The 23,314-nt window shown below is 44.2% G+C and overlaps 2 protein-coding genes across 5 annotated transcripts in view; both read left to right on the top strand.

Moving 5' to 3' along the window:
• ap5z1 (adaptor related protein complex 5 subunit zeta 1) overlaps window positions 1–18,621 on the top strand; it is a 37,108-nt gene extending 18,487 nt beyond the window's left edge. For 3 of the 4 annotated variants that reach the window (XM_080775528.1, XM_080775527.1, XM_080775526.1), the window contains 10 exons: window positions 548–585; window positions 2,871–3,033; window positions 4,672–4,850; window positions 6,215–6,357; window positions 8,775–8,893; window positions 10,957–11,084; window positions 12,348–12,445; window positions 14,207–14,339; window positions 15,679–15,893; window positions 17,423–18,488. In XM_080775528.1, coding sequence (XP_080631654.1) covers window positions 548–585; window positions 2,871–3,033; window positions 4,672–4,850; window positions 6,215–6,357; window positions 8,775–8,893; window positions 10,957–11,084; window positions 12,348–12,445; window positions 14,207–14,339; window positions 15,679–15,893; window positions 17,423–17,678 — 1,472 coding nt within the window. In that variant the 3' untranslated portion in view covers window positions 17,679–18,488. Of the gene's footprint in view, window positions 1–547; window positions 586–2,870; window positions 3,034–4,671; window positions 4,851–6,214; window positions 6,358–8,774; window positions 8,894–10,956; window positions 11,085–12,347; window positions 12,446–14,206; window positions 14,340–15,678; window positions 15,894–17,422; window positions 18,489–18,557 lie in introns of those variants that run through there. The other variant, XR_013964837.1, reaches the window with a different exon arrangement.
• A 4,073-nt stretch (window positions 18,622–22,694) lies between these two features.
• LOC308324812 (monocyte to macrophage differentiation factor 2-like) overlaps window positions 22,695–23,314 on the top strand; it is a 12,951-nt gene continuing 12,331 nt past the window's right edge. Inside the window, exon 1 of the mRNA XM_080777114.1 lies at window positions 22,695–22,826. Within this exon, the coding sequence (XP_080633240.1) occupies window positions 22,783–22,826 (44 nt within the window). The 5' untranslated portion in view covers window positions 22,695–22,782. The remainder of the gene's footprint in view (window positions 22,827–23,314) is intronic.

Here is a 23,314-nt window from a genome sequence, read left to right as displayed (position 1 = left end):
GTCATAGTATAGTATGTGTTTTTCAGTTCATCCTGGGCTCGCCTTTTGCCCATGCATTTAATTGTGTACATTTTTGCAATTACACTTTTCAGATCAAACTGTGGATTTGTTTGTGCATGTCAGAAACACTCTTCATCACGTGGATAAACGGCATTCGTCCAAATAATTTTAATTGGAGCTCATCTAAATGAATCGTGAATCTGATGTGCAAATAAATGCCTCCATCATAATCATAATCTATGATCAATTCTAAATCAGACTTAACCCATTCTGACTGGGAACCCGTTTTGGTGTTAGCATCATGTTATGCTTTAGCTATTGAAAAATAGCAGATCTACAAGCTCATAGCGCGCCACCGAGTGGCGCGCTATGAGCTTGTAGGTCTGCTATTTTTGAAAAATCGAAGAACGACTGACATTTTTTTTAATCTGATCTCAGGTCAGAATGGGTTAATCAGACCAGTGTGTGTCCCGTGGGAAACCTCGTATGAATCTGATCTCAGGTCAGAATGGGTTAATGTGGCACCCCTTCTCTTTTTTTTCCTCAGAGGCAATCAAGAGAACGGATACAGATCTGCAGAAAGCGGTGAGTGAAATATCTGACAGACTGACTGCATGAATGTAAGTGTTTTTGGAATTGCAATTAATTAACCCATTCTGACCTGAGATCAGATTCATACGAGGTTTCCACTAGGACACACACTGGTTTGATTAACCCATTCTGACCTGAGATCAGATTCTAAAAATGTCAGTCGTTCTTCGAATTTTTCAAAAATAGCAGACCTACAAGCTCGTATCGCGCCACTCGGTGGCGCGATATGAGCTTGTAGATCTGCTATTTTTCAATAGCTAAAGCATAACATGATGCCAACACCAAAATGGGTGCCCGGTCAGAATGGGTTAATAATTAACTTATTATTGTTATTATTATTATATTATGAACTAAGTGGACAAATCCCCTGGCTGGACTGTGTAAAGGCAGTCTGTGGGACACATGCTCAAAAGACAATTCATAATAATGAATATAATGAGGCAACACAAGATAAACAAAAAGGCGACAGCTTTTATAGCTCAGTCCCACCATAACCAAACCAGCCAACATAGCCTCAAGACATTCAACAAATGGGACAGTAACGTCGTAAAACAAACAGGACCAAACTACCACCACAGGGGTGTGTGACAGATAGAGATAATCTCAGACTGTAACTTAGAGTATTATTAAATGTTCATCTCTTAATTTCCACGACACCTGCCCCGTACTCTCACCTGCACAGGAGAATCTCTGGTGTTACTGTTGTTGAGTCTCTTGTCCCAATAGTGTATATTGTTCTTAAACCATCTGTATTTGTATTTTATCTTTTTTAGTTTTGTTTCTATAATCTATAATAAAACATTCCAAGTGACTGAAATGTGGACATTTCAAGGGACACTGAAGTGATTAGGTGCTTTCACGCTGTATTTGGCACCGGGCTACGTGAGGTTTTATAGGCTTATGGGCGTAAAATGAATGTTCACACTATAACACTAGCAGCGTGTTTTTGGCCCGCTGGGCTCAGGATTAGCCCCCAGAAGGTACTTAACCTATTTTGGGGCGGGAACCCCTTTTGGTATAGCAGATCTACAAGCTCGTAGCGCGCCACCGAGTGGCACGCTATGAGCTTGTAGGTCTGCTATTTTTTTAAAAGCAATAATCTAAGAATGACTGACATAGAAACATAGGCTTTTTCAGAGAACTGTCAGGATGTATATAAGACATTTTTAGAATCTGATCTCGGGTCAGAATGGGTTAAAACCACGGTGGCTGAATGGCTGCTACTGTGTGAACGTAGCTCAGTCTTTTTAACACACCATCACCACATCACGGGTGAGTCTTAACCCGCCACGCATGTCGGACCAACGTCTGCGCCCCTATCTGTCCAAAATGCAGCAGCCAGAGTTTTAGCTAGAACTAAGATGAGAGAACATATTACTCCAGTTTTGGCATCACTGCACTGGCTTCCGGTTGTTTTTAGGATTGATTTTAAAATTATTTTACTTGTCTATAAAGCTCTCAATGGTCTCGCACCTTCCTACCTACATGACTGCCTGCCTAAATATGTCCCAAACCGCCCCCTAAGGTCTTCCACTGCTGGCCTGCTCGCTTTGCCAAAAAAAATGGCAACTAAAAAATACGGGGAAACAGCTTTTTGCTTCTACGGGCCGTCGGCATGGAACAAGCTCCCACTGTACCTTCGACAGGCAGCCTCTGTAGACATTTTTAAAGCTCAGCTCAAGACCCACTTCTACAACATTGCTTTTAATTTATTTTTTATTTTTGTTATTCATGTCCTCACTGTATTGCATTACTGCTTGTTCTTAATGTTGTTGCCTTGCTTTTCTTTTATTCTCCATTTTTCTGTATAGCACTTTGAGCTGCATTTAATGTCATGAAAGGTGCTATACAAATAAAGTTTTATTATTATTATTATTATTATTATCTCCTTCCTGTGTGTGTGTGTGTGTGTGTGTGTGTGTGTGTTCGCCAGTGCCTGGTGGAAGCGCTGTGTGTTCTGGACTGTGTGTTGACCTCTCCTTCCTGTGTGTGTGTGTGTGTGTGTGTGTGTGTGTGTGTGTGTGTGTGTGTGTGTGTGTGTGTGTGTGTGTGTGTGTGTGTGTGTGTGTGTGTGTGTGTGTGTGTGTGTGTGTGTGTGTGTGTGTGTGTGTGTGTGTGTGTGTGTGTGTGTGTGTGTGTGTGTGTGTGTGTGTGTGTGTGTGTGTGTGTGTGTGTGTGTGTGTGTGTGTGTGTGTGTGTGTGTGTGTGTGTGTGTGTGTGTGTGTGTGTGTGTGTGTGTGTGTGTGTGTGTGTGTGTGTGTGTGTGTGCGTGCGTGCAGTGCCTGGTGGAGGCGCTGTGTGTCCTGGACAGTGTGTGCGTAGAGGACGTATCGTTGGTGTACAGAGCGTTCCCGTGTGTGAAGGCCCTGTACGGTCGTCTCCACGCCGAGCCCTCCTTCGCCCGGGTTCTGCTCCCCATCGCCCAGTTCTACCTCAACCACGGTGCGTGTGTGTGTGTGTGTGTGTGTGTGTGTGCGTGTGCATGCGTGTGCGTGTAAGATAAGATCTTTATTGTCACTGTATGAGACATACAACGAAATTCTGTTTAGTTAGTGCAGCACAACATATAACAGTATCAAGAGAGGACGCAAAGACAACGAAAAACACAAAAAACACTGAAGGGGCTAAAAGTTCATGGCATAAAACTGTTAGTCCGTCATAGTCCAGTCAAGTCAAGTCATATAAATATTAAATATTCTAATGCACTGTTAAAATGATAAGGGGACTACACAATCATAAAATTCATGTGTAAATTCATCAACAGTCAACAGTAGGAGGGGACCATGGGGGAATATATTATTGCGAACGCAGTGAGCACTTACTACGAGTAAGACACGCGAACGTGGGAAGCGAACGCACTCAGCTCCATATATGGGCACAAAAGGGGCCAGGTCCACAACAAACAAATCACTGGCACCTTTTGTGCCCATATATGGAGCTGAGTGGACCTGGCCCCTTTTGTGCCCATATATGGAGCTGAGTGATTGCTGATGCAACACACTCCATATTTGGATAGCGGGACAGACGGACACACACACACACACAGACAGACAGACAGACAGACAGACATGATCTGCTAGGTCTCATAGTAAGTGCTCACTGCGTTCGCAATGAGACCTAGCAGATCATGTCTGTCTGTCTGTGTGTCTGTCTGTCTGTCCCGCTTTTGTGCCCATATATGGAGCTGAGTGATTTGTGTCACCATGACTCAGCCATAACCATATAAGGAGTCCCCAAAGCAGCTATACGTCCAAAACCCAAATATGTACGAGCTGCGTTCGCGCTTCCCGCGTTTGCGCGTCTTACTGGTATATTATATACTATTGCACTTGCCCATTATGCTATTGCATTATATACTATATCATATTGCGTTTGCCCATAGTCTATATTGCACTTGCCAGATAGGACAGTCATATGCGAGTGTGTGTGTGTGTGTGTGTGTGTGTGTGTGTGTGTGTGTGTGTGTGTGTGTGTGTATTGACGTGCAGGGGTGGAAAGTGACTCAGTACTTCAACCCTATACATTTTGGGCCATTTGTGAGACATTCTGCAATGTGAATACTTTAGGACTTTAAGTACATTTTAAAATTCCGTATTTTTTTTTTATAAAAATTGCACTATTGGTACTTTTATTTAAAGGGGGTGTCAGTGATTTCAGTCAAAAACCCTTAGGTTTCGTTTTTGCCTTGGGACACAAGCTTTCATCCAATCAGGATAGAGAGTCAAAAACGAAACCTAAGGTTTTTTTGACCCCCCCCAGGGGTTAACTGGGGACAGGGAGGAACTCCTTATATGGTCAGCACACTCTATAGTAGAGAGGATTATCACAACAAAACAAAACAATAAGTGATATTTGAATTAAGTGAAATCACTGACTCTACCTTTAAGTAAAACAATCGAGTACTTCTTCCACCTGTGTGCGTGTCACGTGCGCGCCCATGCAGTATCGCTTCTGCCCGTTCCATTCCAACAACAGGCTCACTGTGTGTGTGTGTGTGTGTGTGTGTGTGTGTGTGTGTGTGTGTGTGCGTGTGTGTGTGTGCGTGTGCGTGTGCGTGCGTGTGTGTGCGTGTGCGTACAGGGGAGATGGCGGCGGTGGACTGTGAGTGTGTGTGGAGGCTGGTGTTGGGTCGCTTCCCCTCCGAGCTGTTCAACGACCCCCTCTTGGCCCACGAGCTGCTGCGTTTCCTCAGACAGAACCTCCCCAACCTGCAGCTCCGCCTGCCCCAGTACACCCGCTCCTTCCCCAACCTGCTCAAGGTAAGCACACGCACACAGCCACACGCACACAGCCACACGCACGCACACAGCCACACGCACACAGCCACACGCACACAGCCACACGCACACAGCCACACGCACACACAGCCACACGCACACACAGCCACACGCACACAGCCACACGCACACAGCCACACGCACACAGCCACACGCACACAGCCACACGCACACACAGCCACACGCACACAGCCACACGCACACAGCCACACGCACACAGCCACACGCACACAGCCACACGCACACAGCCACACGCACGTACACAGCCACACGCACGCACGCACGCACGCACACAGCCACACGCACACAGCCACACGTACGCACACAGCCACACACACACAGCCACATGCACGCACGCACGCACACAGCCACACACACACAGCCACACGCACACAGCCACACGCACACAGCTGCACGCATGCACGCACACAGCCACACGCACACAGCCACACGCACACAGCTGCACGCAAGCCCGCACAGATGCTCCTCTTCTCAGTTTACAGACATACAGACATCTATACACACACACACACACACGCACATGGTACATTTAAGCAATAAGCCACGAGAGGTCTCAGGTTACCGGGTATTTTACACTGGCTGGGGGCGTAGGCAGACCCGATGCGCAGCCGAGGGTCTTCTACCTCCCAGCCAGTGTAAAATACCCGGTAAGCTGGGGCCTCGAGTGGCTTATTGCTTTTCTAAAACGGTTACAAACATTATAGTAATATTAACCTGATAAAACGAATTCACAAAAGTAGCTAGCTACGCTTTGCGCCACCAGAGCGAGCAGCCACATCACTTCCTTGTTTTGCTCGGCGAGTAGCCCTTCAAGTGATTGAAGGAGTGGGTTATCGGTGGAATTTACACCGCTCACGTGACGGTAACCAGCCAATCAGAATCAAGTATTGGGACTACCCGTTTTAGAAGGTGCATTTATTTTATATAGCGCCTTTATCCAAGGCGCTTTACATATAGATTGTGCATTACATTCACCCATTCATTCACACACACATTCACACACCGATTGCGGCGGAAGCCATGATGCAAGGCACCAACCAGCACATCGGGAGCAATGTGGGGTTCAGTGTCTTTGCCCACAAGGACACTTCGACATGTAGACAGGAGGAGGAGGAGGAGCCGGGATTCGAACCGCCGACCCATATGGATCATTGGACGACCTGCTCTACCTCCTGAGCCACAGTCGCACACATTGCTCCCCTTCTCAGTTTACATACATATAGACATACAGACATCAATACACACACACACACACACACACACACACACACACACACACGCGTTTGTTCTCTCTTTGTTTCTGATCTATCTCTCTCTCTCTCTAGTTTCTAGCGTGGGACAGTCCGGCGGTGGTGGACGACTTTGTGGATCTGCTGCCCTCTCTGGTGACTGCTGGTACTGCAGTGGAGCTGCTGCACTCTCTATTGGACCTGCCCTGTCTCACTGCCGCGCTGATGCTTCAGCTCAGGTACACGCACACACACACACACACACACACACACACACACACACACACACGCGCACACACACACACACAGTGAGCTCTTTGATGTATAATGCATAATATGGTTTAACCCATTTAGATCAGTGGCAGCGGTGGCCGAACGGTTTGCGGAGCGGTCTTGATATCGGAAGGTCGCTATAGTTCGCATCCCCGGACCGGCACGTTAAAATGACCACAGCAGCTGAAGTGCCCTTGAGCAAGGCATTGAACCTCTACCATGAAATACAGGGCCTGGCTGTAAACAAGTTATTGAGCTTAGTCCAGTTACCCTGGGTAAACATAGTACCTTACCTAAGTTCGATTATACAAATGTCTTCTAAATCTGTTTTCTGAAAAGCCTATGTTTCTATGTCAGTGGTTCTCAAACTATTTAATGTCGAAGACCCCTAGAATTATATGTTTGGCCGCGGACACCCATCTGAACATATGTTATTCCAGGGACCCCTCTCCCAGAAGCAAAGATTTGAGTTAAAAACGTTCGCTCTGAAAGAATATATATATATTCAAAGATTTGCGCCACATTTTCATGATTTTTCAAAAATAGCAGACCTTCTACAAGCTATTTTTCAATAGCTAAAGTATAACATAATACTTAGAATGGGTTAAAAGTGGTGAAATCTATTGGCCTGCAAAGGTGTGTTAGAACACACAAACATAATGTTTAAAAAATAAATAACCCCAACCCGTGTACAGTATGTGTTGGGAACCCACTGCACTATATCATACAACCTTCACTTAAAGGAGAATTCCATGCTAGAATGCTTTCTTACCTTTCTTTGTAGTTGTTACGTCCCCACCAAAGAGGTCCAGGTGTTTTTTTGTGCAAAAACGTATTGCCTATTTTCCCTACCATAAGCCCTCAATGAATTGCATTGAATTGAATGGGAATTGAATGGGGGCTATGGGGTGTTATGCTAGTTTGCTTATTTCCATCGAAAGAAGTAGTAAAGTGTGCCGCTTGGGTTATTATTTACATTATGAAGAGAGGATATATACAAAATAATTATAATTTTGAGCGATGGAAATAAGTGAATTAGCACAACACCCCATACATCCCATTCAATCCAATGCAATTCATTTAGGGCTTATGGTAGGGGAAATAGCCAATAAGGAGCTTTTGCACAAAATAACACCTGGACCTCTTTGGCGGGGACGTAACGACTACAAAGAAAGGTAAGAAAGCCTTTTAGTATGGAATTCTCCTTTAATGTGGCCCTCAAGTTAATGTCAGAATACTGATATAGTTATTGGTTTCAGCTGTTTACAATTCCACACCATGCAAACATGACCTGCTGGAATTACTTCAGTCTAAATTAGTAGCTCATTGCTCAACGCAAGTATAGCCTAATTAACCCATTCTGACCTGAGATCAGATTCATACGAGGTTTCCACTGGACACACACTGGTCTGATTAACCCATTCTGACCTGAGATCAGATTCATACGAGGTTTCCACTGGACACACACTGGGTCTGATGAACCCATTCTGACCTGAGATCAGATTCTAAAAATGTCAGTCGTTCTTCGATCTTTCAAAAATAGCAGCCCTACAAGCTCGTAGCGCGCCACTCGGTGGCGCGCTACGAGCTTGTAGATCTGCTGTTTTTCAATAGCTAAAGCATAACATAATGCCAACACCAAAACGGGTTCCCGTTCAGAATGGGTTAAAGGCATTTGAAATTACATAAAAATGTTAATGTTCAGGATTCCAATTTAAAAAAAAATGCAAAAAAGATTTAAATTCGAATATATAAAAAAATAGCAGATCAGATCTACAAGCTGCGACGCGTTTTGAGCTTGTAGATCTGCTATTTTTTTTTTTGCTACAACAGCAATGTGGCCCCTCTGGAGTGAGTGTGGAAATATAGTGGCCCTCGTCAAAGTTGCTCAACCCCTGCTGTATATTATGTACCACACATGTACGCATGTATTACAGGTCATACTGTATATATATATATTAGTGATGCACCGAATATTCGGCCGCAGAAAATGGCTAAAAATGCATTTCCTGCCTATTCGGTTTCGGCCCAAATATAGGCAGAAAATATATCACTGAATAGTGTATGCAATTAATGCATTCAAAAGAGCTGAATAAATGTTTTCTGGACCCATAATAGTGATTATTCTTTAAGTTAAGTTTGGCCATAACCATTTATTTTGCCATAAACCAGGTAGCTTTAAGGTACGGCCATGACATCAATGGTAGGAAAAAAGATGTATAATATTAATCATATTCGGATATGCGGTATTCGGTTTTCGGCCAACTGTTTCCTATATTCGGTATTCGGTTTCGGCCGATAATTTCCCTTTCGGTGCATCCCTAATATATATTATGTAGCACACATGTATTACAGGTCATACTGTACATATTATGTATTACAGGTCAACATATTTCCCCATCTCTGACCCCGGGGGGCGTGGCCTGTTGTCATTGGAGGCGTTCCGAAGCCCCTCCCACCGAGGGATGTTCCAGTTTCTGCTGCGCGGAGAGGCTGGCTCAGGTACTTTGTTCAACCAATGAGAGAAGCTCTTTGTTCAACCAATGAGAGAAGTTCTTTGTTCAACCAATGAGAGAAGCTCTAGTAGTAGAAGTAGTAAAGTGTTGCCGCTTGGGATATTATTTACATTATGAAGAGAGGATATATTCAAATAAATTATAATTTTGAGCGATGGAAATAAGCGAATTAGCACAACACCCCATTCATCCAATTCAATGCAATTAATTTAGGGCTTATGGTAGGGGAAATAGCCAATAAGGAGCTTTTGCACAAAATAACACCTGGACCTCTTTGGTTGGGACATAACAACTACAAAGAAAGGTAAGAAAGCCTTTTAGTATGGAATTCTCCTTTAATGTAAGTCGCTCTGGATTAAGAGCGTCTGCTAAATGCCTAAATTGTAAATTGACAGGACTCAGGAGCGACCACTTCCTTAACCACTTCAGCCCTATACATTTAACCACTTCAGCCCTATACATTTAACCACTTCAGCCCTATACATTTAACCACTTCAGCCCTATACATTTAACCACTTCAGCCCTATACATTTAACCACTTCAGCCCTATACATTTAACCACTTCAGCCCTATACATTTAACCACTTCAGCCCTATACATTTAACCACTTCAGCCCTATACATTTAACCACTTCAGCCCTATACATTTAACCACTTCAGCCCTATACATTTAACCACTTCAGCCCTATACATTTAACCACTTCAGCCCTATACATTTAACCACTTCAGCCCTATACATTTAACCACTTCAGCCCTATACATTTCAGAAGAAAATAAGACCATCTAAAGCTCACAATGTGTTGCGCATTGTGACCGTCATTGTAGCTCTGCTATTTTCTAAAGATTGTTTTTAATACATTGTGAAAATTTGAAATGAAATGGGACATTCAAGTACTTTTCTACTTTTGGTACTTTTAAGTACTTTAGTACTTTTTAATTCCTGTATTGCCACATACAGTATTGAAGGTATTGATACTTTGACCTGAATTAGGTTACGGACCCCCCATTGAATGGCATTTCTATCTCTGGGACCCCCAACGTATATATATTTTAAAATCAATGTTAATTTAAGCCTAAGTGTAGAAATGGAAACGTTCCGGTTCCATTGGTACACTCTCAGAGTTACAGACCCATAAGGGTCCATTTGGTTCCTAATTATCATTCAGCTGGGGACCCCCTGGAACTCTCTCGAGGGCCTCACTTGAGAGAGTGTTCTAGAACCAGTGTTGTTTTTGGCAGCACATTTCTATTTTAGTTTTAGTCATAGTCTCTTGAATAGTTTTAGTCACATTTTAGTCACCTGGAATGTTTTAGTGTTAGTCTAGTTTTAGTCGAATAAATGTCATAAGATTTTAGTTGACTAAATCTACAGTTGATTTAGTTGATTTTGGCGGGTCTTGATGCCGTCGTAATGAGTGCTTGCTGAAAATAGCCGATCTACAAGCTCACAACGCGTCGCATTGCAACACGTTGTGAGCTTGTAGATCAGCTATTTTCAGCATGCAACCAAGTGTAAAATGACTTGTACTGGATCTCTTGTCCACTAGTCCCTTCCTAACATTTTAGTCTAGTTTTTATTTATCGACGAAATTGTCAGTATATTTAGTCTTAGTTTTAGTCATCGTAGCTTAGTTTTCATTTAGATTTTGTCAGTGAAAAAAGGTAGTCGACGAACATTTTTCGTCTTTAGTTTTAGTCGACAAAAACAACACTGGTGTAGAACACCAGTCTATAGTCTATAGTCGATCTATAGTCATAGCACGCCATAGTACATATGTATAGCATAGTAGTATATATGTATAGTTTATACGTATAAGTTTCATTATATAGATATTCCACTGTTACTTTCTTAGCTTACGCATGTTTCATGATGAATGTTTTTATGTGATGTATTCCCATGCTTTTGTTCTTGCTTAATGTAAATCGCTCTGGATTAAGAGCGTCTGCTAAATGCCTAAATTGTAAATTGTAAATTGACAACTTTATTATTATATTATTATTACTATTGGTCGTTGAATCCTTTTCTTCTTTGTGTTTTCATCATCAAAAGGCGACACCATCGACCGGCTGAGCCAGCTCCACCAGCTGCTGGCTGAGGCCGCTGATTGGCCCAGGGTCGTCCAATGCGCTCAGACCACCCCCGTGCTCCTGCACGTCTACTTCAACAGCGTTGTCACGGTAACCACAAACAAACACACGGTTTTAACCTATTTTTGGGTGGCGGGAGAGAACCCCTTTTGGTGTTTTTTTTTTTTTTATATATATTTTTTATCCCACGATTTTGTAACCCATTTTTCACCCCTGTGTCAATCATCTAATGTGATCCTGGGCTCTACACACCCTCCACCAACCTGGGGGAGAGCAACGGACTTGAACTCATGCTTCCTTCATGCTTGAGTGTCCAAGTTGCTCCTTTTACACCTGACAGGGGAGTTTCCCTGGTTGGACGTAGCGCAGTGGAAGGAACACGTTATTCCAACCAGTTCCTTTCCCCTCCATCAGACGCCCCGGCTGGCCAGGGGGAGGCAGTTTAGTGACCAGGATTACTGCATGTTTTTGTGAGGGTACCTACCCTATAGGGGACACGGGGAGAACATGCAAACTCCACACAGAAAGGCCCTTTCGCCAACCCCGCCTTCGGGTATGGGCACTGATGACGTGGAGGAGGAAACACGCCGCCAGCACCCACAGCCCTTTTGGTGTTTTAAAGCATTATGTAATCATGCTTTAGCTATTGAAAAATAGCAGAACTACAAGCTCATAGCGCGGCACCGAGTGCCGCGCTACGAGCTTGTAGGTCTGCTATTTTTTTTTTTGTTGAAAAATCGTGAAAATGTGGCGCAAATCTTTGAATATATATTCTTTCAGAGTGAACGTGTTTTCACTCAAATCTTTGCTTCTGGGGGTGTCCCTGGGACTACATATTTTCAGATGGGGGTCGGCGGCCAATTACATATAATTCTTGGGGTCCTTGACATGAAAATGTTTGAGAACCACTGACACAGAAACATGGGGTTTTTCAGAAAACTGTCAGGATTTAGAAGGCATTTGTAGAATCGTCCTCCGATCTAAATGGGTTAATAAAAAAACCCTATTTGGTTGTCGTTTGAGGTCAGGCAGAAATCTCGTATCGTGTGTGTGTCTAGCAAAAAGTTGTGAGAATAACCGATAATCGATAAGCTCACAACATGGGCTTGTAGATCTTATTTTCTCTATTTCTGAGAATTTTCTGAAAAGTATAACATACGAGGTTTCCACCTTTCCACCATGGACGATATGATGACAGATCATTGTGAATGCTTTTTTTGGGTGGATATGCCATGTGTGTATGTGCGTGCGTGCGTGCGTGCGTGCGTGCGTGCGTGCGTGCGTGCGTGCGTGCGTGCGTGCGTGCTTGTGTGTGTGCGTGTGTGCGTGCGTGCTTGTGTGTGCGTGCTCCAGGTAGCTGATGAGAAGTTGTCAGCCCAGTTGGTCTTGGTTATCCTGGAGAGAAGCAGTCTTCTCCTTAATATTCCTAAATACTTCAAGGAGATACACAGGTAACCACACACACACACACACACACTCTCTCTCACGCACACACACACACACACACACACACACACACACACACACACACACACACACACACACACACAGCTTTGTTAACTCCAGCAAGCAGAAGGCACAGGAGAGATCCATGTTCCATTGTTTGTTTTTTACCCTAAACCCTGTGTGCGTGTATTTGTCTTTTTGTACGTCGTCTTGCGGCTTCTTTTTTCACATTATTATTGCATACATCTTTACATCTTTTGGAGCGTTTTAATTTTGACTTTGTGATGGAAGTCAGTGGTACTACTCGGCTCAAAGTACCTTGCCCAAAACATGAAGTCATGTGTCATAGATATATGCAGTATAATATATGCAAATATGTAGTTCCGGCCCAGCTTGGTGGAGATAATGCTATTAGGTCTCAAAGCGCCACGACTGATTTCAGAGATTTAAATAGTGCGTTTCTCACACTTGTTTTTAACCCATTCTGGTTGGTGTTAGCATTAAGTTATGCTTTAGCTATTTAAAAATAACAGACCTACAAGCTTGCTATTTTTTTTTTAAATCGAAGAACGACTGACATGGAAACATAAGCTTTTTCAGAAAACTGTCAGGATGTATAGAAGACATTTATAGAATCGTTCCCAGGTCAAAATGGGTTAAGCTTGACTACCCCATTTCCCGGCAACAACATTTTAGTAACGAGTACTTACTGACATGTCAATAAAGTCCAGTTATGTCAATATGTTCAAAATAAAACGGCATATCGCCCATATCGTCTTTATGTTCAGCAGCAGCTAGTCTTTTTTTTTGACTTGAATTTTACTTTAAAGCTTTACAGAGCAGCACGTACACTCACGTGTGTTATGTGATGGTACGTATCATTTTAAACATGACGGTACCTTGTTCCATGTTCTCCTGTAGTACCTCTTTATGCCACTAGAGGTACACCTATCCCCATTTGAGAAACCCTGCTGTAGTCTGTATAGTAGAGGCCTGCATGTCTTTCTCTTGGCTTGTAACTTTTAGCACTGCACAATTCACCTGGTAAAGTCACAGTTCACCTGGTAAAGTCACAGTTCACCTGGTAAAGTCACAGTTCACCTGGTAAAGTCACAGTTGGTAAAGTCACAGTTCACCTGGTAAAGTCACAGTTCACCTGGTAAAGTCACAGTTCACCTGGTAAAGTCACAATTCACCTGGTAAAGTCACAATTCACCTGGTAAAGTCTCTCCATCCATCATCCCTCCTTCCTTCCTTTCATATGGAAGTGTCTATTTGTACGTCTCTAAATGTTTTGATGAATTGAACATGGTGGACCCTGTTGTAAACGAGTGTAACTAATGCTTAATTGGGTCGTCCACGCACAGTTAACAGTCTTTGTATTGAGTTTGTGCTTGAAATGTACTGTAATTCTGCAAACTGTTAAAGGGACACTTCACCCTTTTTGCAAAAGAATATATGTTAATGACGTTTAGAAGCTTTAGAACACTTTCCTGGGGGTCTTTATGTGTTTAATATGTGGTTTTAGATATTTTAGATTGTAGCAGTGAGCACAGTGTCTCTGATGTCATGGACACTGGTCTCACTACCTTCCTGGACTACAATTCCCATAATTCTTTGGTGCACTGCTCCTCCTTGTGGATAGGGGGGAGAGCTGTCTTACTGAGACAACATGTAGTCTAGCTTCTAAACGTCATTAACAAAATCTTTTGCAAAAAGTGTCCCTTTAATAAATCAATCAATCAATCAATTTCTTCTCCACACAGAGTGTTGAGCAGCCACCTGGTCAGGTTGTGTAAGCTCCGCCCATCTCTAGTGGTGGACCAATCCCACGAGTTGCTGGAGTTCGCTGGAACCACAGCCAATGTCTACAGCAAGGAAGACATTTACACACACGTTGTAAGAGAGATTTTGTGCACGTGTGTGTGTGTGTGTGTGTGTGTGTGTGTGTGTGTGAGGGTCTGTCTTTGTTTTGTATGCGTGTGTGTGAGGAAGTGAGAGAGAGAAAGATAGTGCTGAGGTTTGGATGTATTAACCCACTCATTCTGACCTGAGATCAGATTCATACGAGGTTTCCACTGGACACACACGGGTCTGATGAACCCATTCTGACCTGAGATCAGATTCTAAAAATGTCAGTCGCTCTTCGATTTTTCAAAAATAGCAGACCTACAAGATCGTAGCGCGCCACTCGGTGGCGCGCTATGAGCTTGTAGATCTGCTATTTTTCAATAGCTAAAGCATAACATGATGCGAACACCGAAATGGGTTCCCGTTCAGAATGGGTTAAAAGAATGTTGATCTGACCCCCCCCATGCCAAAGCGCCAGCGCTCGCCCAGCAGTCTGCCGTCACCCAGGCTATGATGCGTGCACAGGCGTCTTACTGGTCAAACACATTCAAGGCGGGAACCCCTTTGGGTGTTTTAATTAAAGCATTATGTCATACTTTGACTATTGAAAAATAGCAGATCTACAAGAGTTTGTAGGTCTGCTATTTTTGAAAAATCGTTAAAATGTGCCTAAAGGTGTTAAACTGTAGAATGGAACTTAGGCCTAAACGTGTTAAACTGTAGAATGGAACTTAGGCCTAAACGTGTTAAACTGTAGAATGGAACTTAGGCCTAAACGTGTTAAACTGTAGAATGGAACTTAGGCCTAAACGTGTTAAACTGTAGAATGGAACTTAAGCCTAAACGTGTTAAACTGTAGAATGGAACTCAGGCCTAAAGGTGTTAAACTGTAGAATGGAACTTAGGCCTAAACGTGTTCAACTGTAGAATGGAACTTAGGCCTAAAGGTGTTAAACTGTAGAATGGAACTTAGGCCTAAACAAACTGTAGAATGGAACTTAGGCCTAAACAAACTGTAGAATGGAACTTAGGCCTAAACAAACTGTAGAATGGAACTTTGGCCTAAACAAACTGTAGAATGGAACTTAGGCCTAAACGTGTTAAACTGTGGAATGGAACTTAGGCCTAAAGGTGTTAAACTGTAGAATGGAACTCAGGCCTAAACGTGTTAAACTGTAGAATGGAACTCAGGCCTAAACGTGTTAAACTGTAGAATGGAACTCAGGCCTAAAGGTGTTAAACTGTAGAATGGAACTCAGGCCTAAACGTGTTAAACTGTAGAATGGAACTCAGGCCTAAAGGTGTTAAACTGTAGAATGGAACTCAGGCCTAAAGGTGTTAAACTGCAGACTGGAACTCGGGCCTAATTAAGCTGAACTCTTCCCAGGTGTGCGTCTTGGGGGAGTACCTGTCCGTGTCATGTGACTCCCGCTGCTCCGTGGAGCTCATCACTTCCTGCTTCGAGGCGCTGGAGGCGGTCCTCTTTGAGGTCACATCGTCTGCCCCGCCCCCCGGAGAGGCGCGCCCCGCCCCCAGGGTCATCACGTCTCTGATGAGCGCCCTCGCCAAGCTGGCGTCGCGGTCACATGACCTCATACCCAGGTGACGACACATGAAAATATCATCGCAATTTAAGTGGAATACTGGATATATAATCTATCCCTGTTTTGGGCATGTCATTATTGTGAGCACTATGAGACCTAGCAGATCATGTCTGTCTGTGTGTCTGTGTGTGTGTGTCCCACCTTTGTGCCCATATATGGAGCTGAGTGATTTGTTTGTGATTGATGCAACACACTCCATATTTGGACGTATAGCTGCTTTGGGGACTCCTTATATGGTTATGGCTAAGTTAAAAACGTAACTTAAAAATAAATCTTAAAAAAACCCAAATATGTACGAGCTGCGTTCGCTTCCCGCGTTTGCGCGTCTTACTGGTTATAGATACAAATGTTAATGTATTTGACGACGGTAGAAATACATATGGGGAGCTTGTAGATCAGCTACTTTCACTGTTTCTGCGGGACATTGTGTGATGAAGTATAAAATAGGCCTCGAGTAGTTAATAAAATAACTGTGTGTTCATATTGTATGTTAAACAACACACTCCGTCAGGGGTAGCATCATAGATCATCACATTCCGTTTTCAGCCAAACTGAATGACTTCTGAATGAGATGAAAAATTGCTGGTGAAAACCGATTAAAATAATCTGTATTATTTTGAGACACCTTTCCGATTTACCGATATGACATTTTCATGGCCGATTTATTATGGATGATTCTGATTTTGCTACCGATTTTAGGTTTTTCCTGTGCGTGTGACTGTGAATGTGTTTGTCGTATCTGAATCTGATGGAACCACATTTCATTAATATAGCCCTAGATAATTGTTTTAAACTAAAAGTGTTACCCTGGTCTCTTTCCTCATGCATGGGTGAGAGAGCCAACAGGACAGACGCACAGTCACCATATTCACAGCTTGAACTCTATGGTAAATAGCTATAGGCCACTTTGATCTAGCAGCATCTAGACCAGAGAGGTCTCCTGTGACCTGACCACACCCAATATGGAGAGAACTTTGACCATTTTGGTCTGGGTGTCGAATGACTGTCTTTTTTTTAAACGTGTATTGGGCTTCTTCTTTATAAACAGCCAGAACTGTATGTTAGTTAGTTAGTTTCATTTATTGTCCACGTGTGGAAATTCATCTTCGGTCTCAAACAGTAAAAAACAAACGGTTACAACAACAGCAACAACACTTAACACAATTATTTTCACATGGCAAAAAAGTGCAGGACAACACAGTGGCAGATACATTGGAAAAACAAACAAATCTAGCGAGACATGGTATCATTTAGTGCCTTAATGGCATTTACGTAATGGCATTTACGTGGATATACGTGGAGGTTAGTCTCCCACAAGCCGTGAGGCTGCATGGGTCTCAGGACCCATGGCCACGAAGCTGTACTTTGTCTCTGCAATAAATCTGGACTAGGAAACCCTCATTCATCTGCGTTTGTTCTCCGTGTTTTTGTCTGTTCATGGGCTTCCTGGAGAGAGAGAAAAGCAGTTTCTCTTCTGTTTAGTTCATAATATACTTCAAAGTGGAGTTAATTTATCATGTTTTCCAGGGTGTCTCTGTTCCTGTCCAAGCTCCGCACGCTGACCAGAGGCGGGTCTTCCGTGGCCTGGTGCTCCAATGAGGAGGACCTCTCCGCCATAGTGACCCGGGGGGAGGAGCTCTGGTCTCTGCTGAAGGTCCCCAGTGTGGCGCAGAGTGTCCTGACTCCGCCCCCATGCGTCACCGCCCCTCAGTGGCACAGAGACTCCAACGTGGCCATGCCCCTGAGACTGAGGGCACTCACCAGCCTGGCTCACCCCCACTGAGACACACACACACACACACACCCCCCTTAGACTGAGGGCACTCACCAGCCTGGCTCACCCGCACTGAGACCCTGAGACTGAGGGCACTCACCAGCCTGGCTCACCCCCACTGAGACCCTGAGACTGAGGGCACTCACCAGCCTGGCGCACCCGCACTGAGACACACACCCACTGACACACACACACACCCCTTAAGGCCCATTCATAGTCTGGATTTCCGGTGGTGAGGTGACCACCACCGCTCCGGTGGTGGTCACCGGAGCTGAAATAACGTTGAGCGGTGGTGAGTAAAAACAGAGAGAAGGGCTGGAGCGGTGGCGGTGGTTTGCTCTTCACCGCGGCTCAGTGACGTCATGTTGTAGTTCGGTGGTCACCTCACCACCGAAAATCCAGACTATGTATGAGCCTTTAGACTGAGGGCACTCACCAGCCTGGCACACCCCCACTGACACACACACACACCCACTGACACACACACACCCACTGACACACACACACACCCCCACTGACACACACACCCCCCCACTGACACACACACCCCCCTTAGACCCGTCTATCCACTTATCTATCCACATGAAAAATAATTCTCATTCTCCACATTTAGAATTTTAAAAGATGTAGGAGTGCTGTGGGTTTTTTCACCCCTAAAACATGAGCGTCAGGTAATATGATTCTATTCGATACTATGATTTATATATATATATATATATATGATACTGAACTATTATATTACCACACAGGACTATGACTGGATACTGAACTACATAATTATGTTTTAATCACACACACCTTATGTGACCTGTTTCACGTTTTTGCCAATAAAGTTGAGTTGAACTCTAAAAGCATTAAATCTTGTGTTTTGTTTACTGAAACAACTAGAAACGTGAGATGAAATCCCCACCGACCCATGGATCATTGGACGACCTGCTCTACCTCCTGACCCACAGCCCCCCCCCCCCCCCCCCCCCCCCTCAGAAACCATGGACTCCCAGGCTCAGCAGAATGGGGTGGACTCCCAGGCTCAGCGGAATGGGGTAGTCCTGTCGGTAGTACTCATGGCTGCCAGTTCCCACCTGACGTCATGTGGGAGTTCCAGCTGATCCAGACCACGCCGAATGACTGCTAGCTTGCATAGCGTCTTCAGGCTAGGATTTAAGTCTAGGATGTACATGTCGTCAGTAGGGCCTCCAAAGTTGAAGATACGATCTCCCACGCAAATCGCAGACTTCATACACGGGTGTTTCCCATTGGGCTCAACCCGCTGCCAGGAAAAGGTCTCTGGACTGAATTTCCACACATTGAAGGTGTCCAAGCCACCAAATATGTACAGCTCTCCATTGTTGGCAAAGGCTGAATGGCCTCGACGTTCTTCTGGGAGAAGCTCATGGAGTCCAGAACCAGAACGCCTGCTCTGAGTGCTCAGCCAGCGGTCGGTCTTTGTGTCAAACACTGTGATGTTGTTGTAGTTCTCATTTCTCGCACAGCCTCCGAATACAAACATCCTCGTCCCGATGACGGTGGCAGAATGACATTGTGAAGCAGGTGGAGGAGTGCCCCGGGCGTCCATTAAAGACCAGACCATCGTAGCGGTGTCCAACTTGTAGATGTCATTAGTGAGTCCCGTCAGCTGGGTGAGTCCTCCATAGATATACATGACCTTCTCCAGGAGACAGGCTGAGTGGTACTGCCTCGCCTCTGGAACAGTGCCATAAACGTTGGCCTTATTGGACCATGTATGGTTGTCCACATCAAATGCACGAAGCACATTGCAGTAAGGATACCCTCCCCAGATGTAAACAATGCTGTCTGCTAGCAGCACAGCTGTGTGGCCAACCAGCCAGGAGGGTTTTCCATTTAACACTCGGGGCAACTCCCTCCAGCGGAGGGACACCGTGTTGAAGATATGGACTTCGATCTGATCAGAACTGTTCAGGTTGATGTTGTACGAGTGTCCTCCGAAGGAGAACAGCTCGAGTCCGACTACCACGGCAGCTTGGCCGCAACGCTTAGGTCCTCCCGTCGGGTGTAGTGTCCAGTGAAACATTTCACACAATGGCGCCACCGTAAATCAGCGCAAATACTTCAATACCAGTAAGACGTGCAAACGCGGGAAGCGAACGCAGCTCGTACATATTTGGGTTTTGGACGTATAGCTGCTTTGGGGACTCCTTATATGGTTATGGCTGAGTCATGGTGACGTAACAGCGGAAGACACAGACACTTGCATCAATCACAAACAAATCACTCAGCTCCATATATGGGCACAAAAGCGGGACAGACACACAGACAGACAGACATGATCTGCTAGGTCTCATAGTAAGTGCTCATTGCGTTCGCAAAAAGAGGTTGTTGATAATGGTTCATTAGAGTTGCTGAGCGATATCTAGCCTGTTGGGGGGGGGGGAAATGACAATGGTGTATAATATAATGACGATGATGTGATGTCATTGTGCAATGACATCACTATGTAGAATAGCCAATGACAATCAAACTGACTGTTTAGCCATCTTTTTTGCGAATGCAGTCAGCACTTACTATGAGACCTAGCAGATCATGTCTTTCTGTGTGTGTGTCTGTCTGACCCGCTTTTGTGCCCATATATGGAGCTGAGTGAGTGTCCCGCTGTTACGTCACCATGACTCAGCCATAACCACATAAGGAGTCCCCAAAGCAGCTATACGTCCAAAACCCAAATATGTACGAGCTGCGTTCGCTTCCCGCGTTTGCGCGTCTTACTCGTTATTATTATTATTTCTTCATTAATCAGTGCTATTCAATACCCTTTACGTCTGTGTGTTGGTTGAAGCTGGATGTTTCATCATTGCCTGACAAATTAATTTAGGTGGTTTCTTACAGACAGCAGAGATATTAACTATCTAGATGGATAGATAGATAACTTTATTGTCATTCAGCAGATACATAAAATCCATAAGAGAACGAAAATGTCGTTCTCTTATGGATTTTAACATAATTATTAATGTCGTTTCACTGGCTTTTAGTGTGCTAGTGTAGTTAAAAGAGAACTAAAATACTAGCCTATAGAGCGGCGCAGTCCCTCCCCCTTTCAGAACAACGAACGGCCCAGGAAATGAAAACGCAATGCATTTTTCCCCATATAGGCAGTTTTTATTTAATTTATTTAAAGACCTTTTAAGCGTCGTACGAAGCCAACTCTTGTCGTGACAAATCATGACAACAACACACACAATATTTTGGACCAAACAAATAATTACAAAGAAGAAAAACAACAAAGAAAGTGTTGTATAACCTGCCGTTTTTTTTCTACTTTCTAATTCTTCATTTGGCCCGAAAATGCCTGCATGGCATGCATGCCATGGAAAGGAGTTGCATTTGCATTTCTTCCACCATGCAGTAAATGCCGCATTCGTGGTCTGGAGAGGGCAGTTGTTTTACAGACGGGGTAAAAGGGGCAGGGGCTGAAGCCCCCCTTTGATGTCTATTGTGTGCATGTCCCTGATGAAAGGTCAGTGTTTTAGCCTGGCTGTGGTGTCCTGTGTGATGAAAGGTCAGTGTTTTAGCCTGGCTGTGGTGTCCTGTGTGATGAAAGGTCAGTGTTTTAGCCTGGCTGTGGTGTCCTGTGTGACAAGTTGACCCATAAACGTATTTACTAAACAAGATCTCTTGACACTAGCAGTAGCATGATGGGCGTAACACAGTTAAATAGCCTTAGATCATAATAATAGAATATACAGCAAACACCTTACAGTGCCAGATGTCACAGTATAGTCTTATACAAAAAAAATTTTACATGAAAGTTGGAAGGCCTACTTAAAAAAAATCAATAAATACATAAAATAAAATAAATCTTCGGTTTGTATCTAACTTTTTATTTTTTTGATTGAAACACAATCAAAATACCCGTCCACCAGTGACATCATCATTATAGGCAGATTCTTTTGAAACAATATTTTTTTGAAATTATATTTAGATATTTATTTAATATCGTGAGAACGATTCCCCCCCCCCCCCCCCCATCGATGATGTCACTGGTGGACGCGTTTCTGAACTGCCCACACAGGCTGTGGGCAGTTCAGGGCCTCTCCTGTGAGACACAGACCGGGTAGAAAAACATTGTGGCATTTTTTAATTTTTTTTATTCTTTTATTTTAAAATTATTATTATTATTTATTTTTTTATTTGACAGGGACAAAGCTCATTCATCAACATGTCAGTTTTCACATCAATGTAAATGGGGCCAGAGTTAGCCATAAGCTAAATTTCATCATGAACGTTACATTAGTGAGCAACTGAGGACCGATTACATGAAAAGGTAGGTTGAAAAGTGGTGAAGTGGTCCTTTAATCATGCATGCGCCCTGTTTAGGCTACACGTTTAATTATTACATACCGGTAGTCGAGGCTACTTGCTTTACTTTACTTGCTTTGGCCTTTGGCAATGGAAACATAATGTTTTTCATGCCAATGAAGCCCCTTTGACATGAATAATTGAAAGTTGAGACTCTTGAGAGAGAGAGAGATACAGAGATACAGAGAGAGAGACAGACAGACACTGAAAGCGTGTGTGTGTGTGTGAGAGTGTGTGTGTGAGAGAGAGAGAGAGAGATTGAGAGAGAGAGAGTTGTGGTGGGCTCGCGGGGAGGGGTTGTGTTGGTGCGTTATCAGCCATGAGGGAGGGAGAGAGAGAGGGGAGGGTTGGTTGGTTGGTTGGTTTACGGAACATCCTGCAAACATCTGACTTTAGTCGGAGGAACAAACCCCACTTTTTCGAGCTGCCTGGATTGGATAGGATACTAGTGGCACTGACACACGCACAGTGCGCGCGCGCACACACACACACACACACACACACACAGCTCAGCTCTTGTTTACGCGTCGGGATAGAGCCTGGAGGCCAGTCCTACTTTTGTTCCATGCTGCCAATTGAGGAGTTAAACCAAGTGTTGTTGTTGCTCTGGTTTATTAGTGTGTACAGTCTGTGTACAGTCTGGTTTATTAGTGTACAGTCTGTCTGTGCGTTCGATGCCTTTGCTGGACCTGTGTTTATGTTCGGACGACGCACGGGGCTGGGACCGGGACATCCGGAATGGGGGATCCGTAGCAGGAGGAGGCTTTAGGACGGCACCATGCAGCGCGCCGACATGGACTTCAGGAAGACAACATTTGGAAGGTAGAGTTTGAGTGAACTTTGCTGGGAATTTGAACTCGTGTTTAACCGGCTATAACCGCCGTACTGATGCCTCGCTATAGCTGGCAGTGGCACTCGGCCGTCTGTTTGTTCCGTTGGTGTGTGTGTGTGTGTGTGTGACAGCTCCAATGTGAAGCCATGCACACTGACTGATGCGCTGCGGGGCAATCAAACGGATGTTATAGATTAGTTGTGTGTGAGTGAGTGAGTGAGTGAGTGTGTGTGTGAGTGTGTGTGTGTGTGTGTGTGAGTGTGTGTGTGTGTGTGAGTGTGTGTGTGTGTGTGTGTGTGTGTGTGTGTGCACGCATAGGATGGATATGACTGAGTATGAAGTCCTCATGGATGGATAACAATTGAACAGAGATTAAAGTGATAAAACCTAATTTAACTAACATTGGTATAACTTATTATCGTCATGATGAACTTCTTTCACTTTTTCCCCGCGTGACTTTTTTTTAGTCTCTCCAGCC

This window comes from Protomyctophum bolini (assembly GCF_963924005.1).
Source record: "Protomyctophum bolini genome assembly, chromosome: 11".
Classification (NCBI taxonomy): Eukaryota; Metazoa; Chordata; class Actinopteri; order Myctophiformes; family Myctophidae; genus Protomyctophum; species Protomyctophum bolini.
This window is presented reverse-complemented; position numbering and strand designations above follow the sequence as displayed.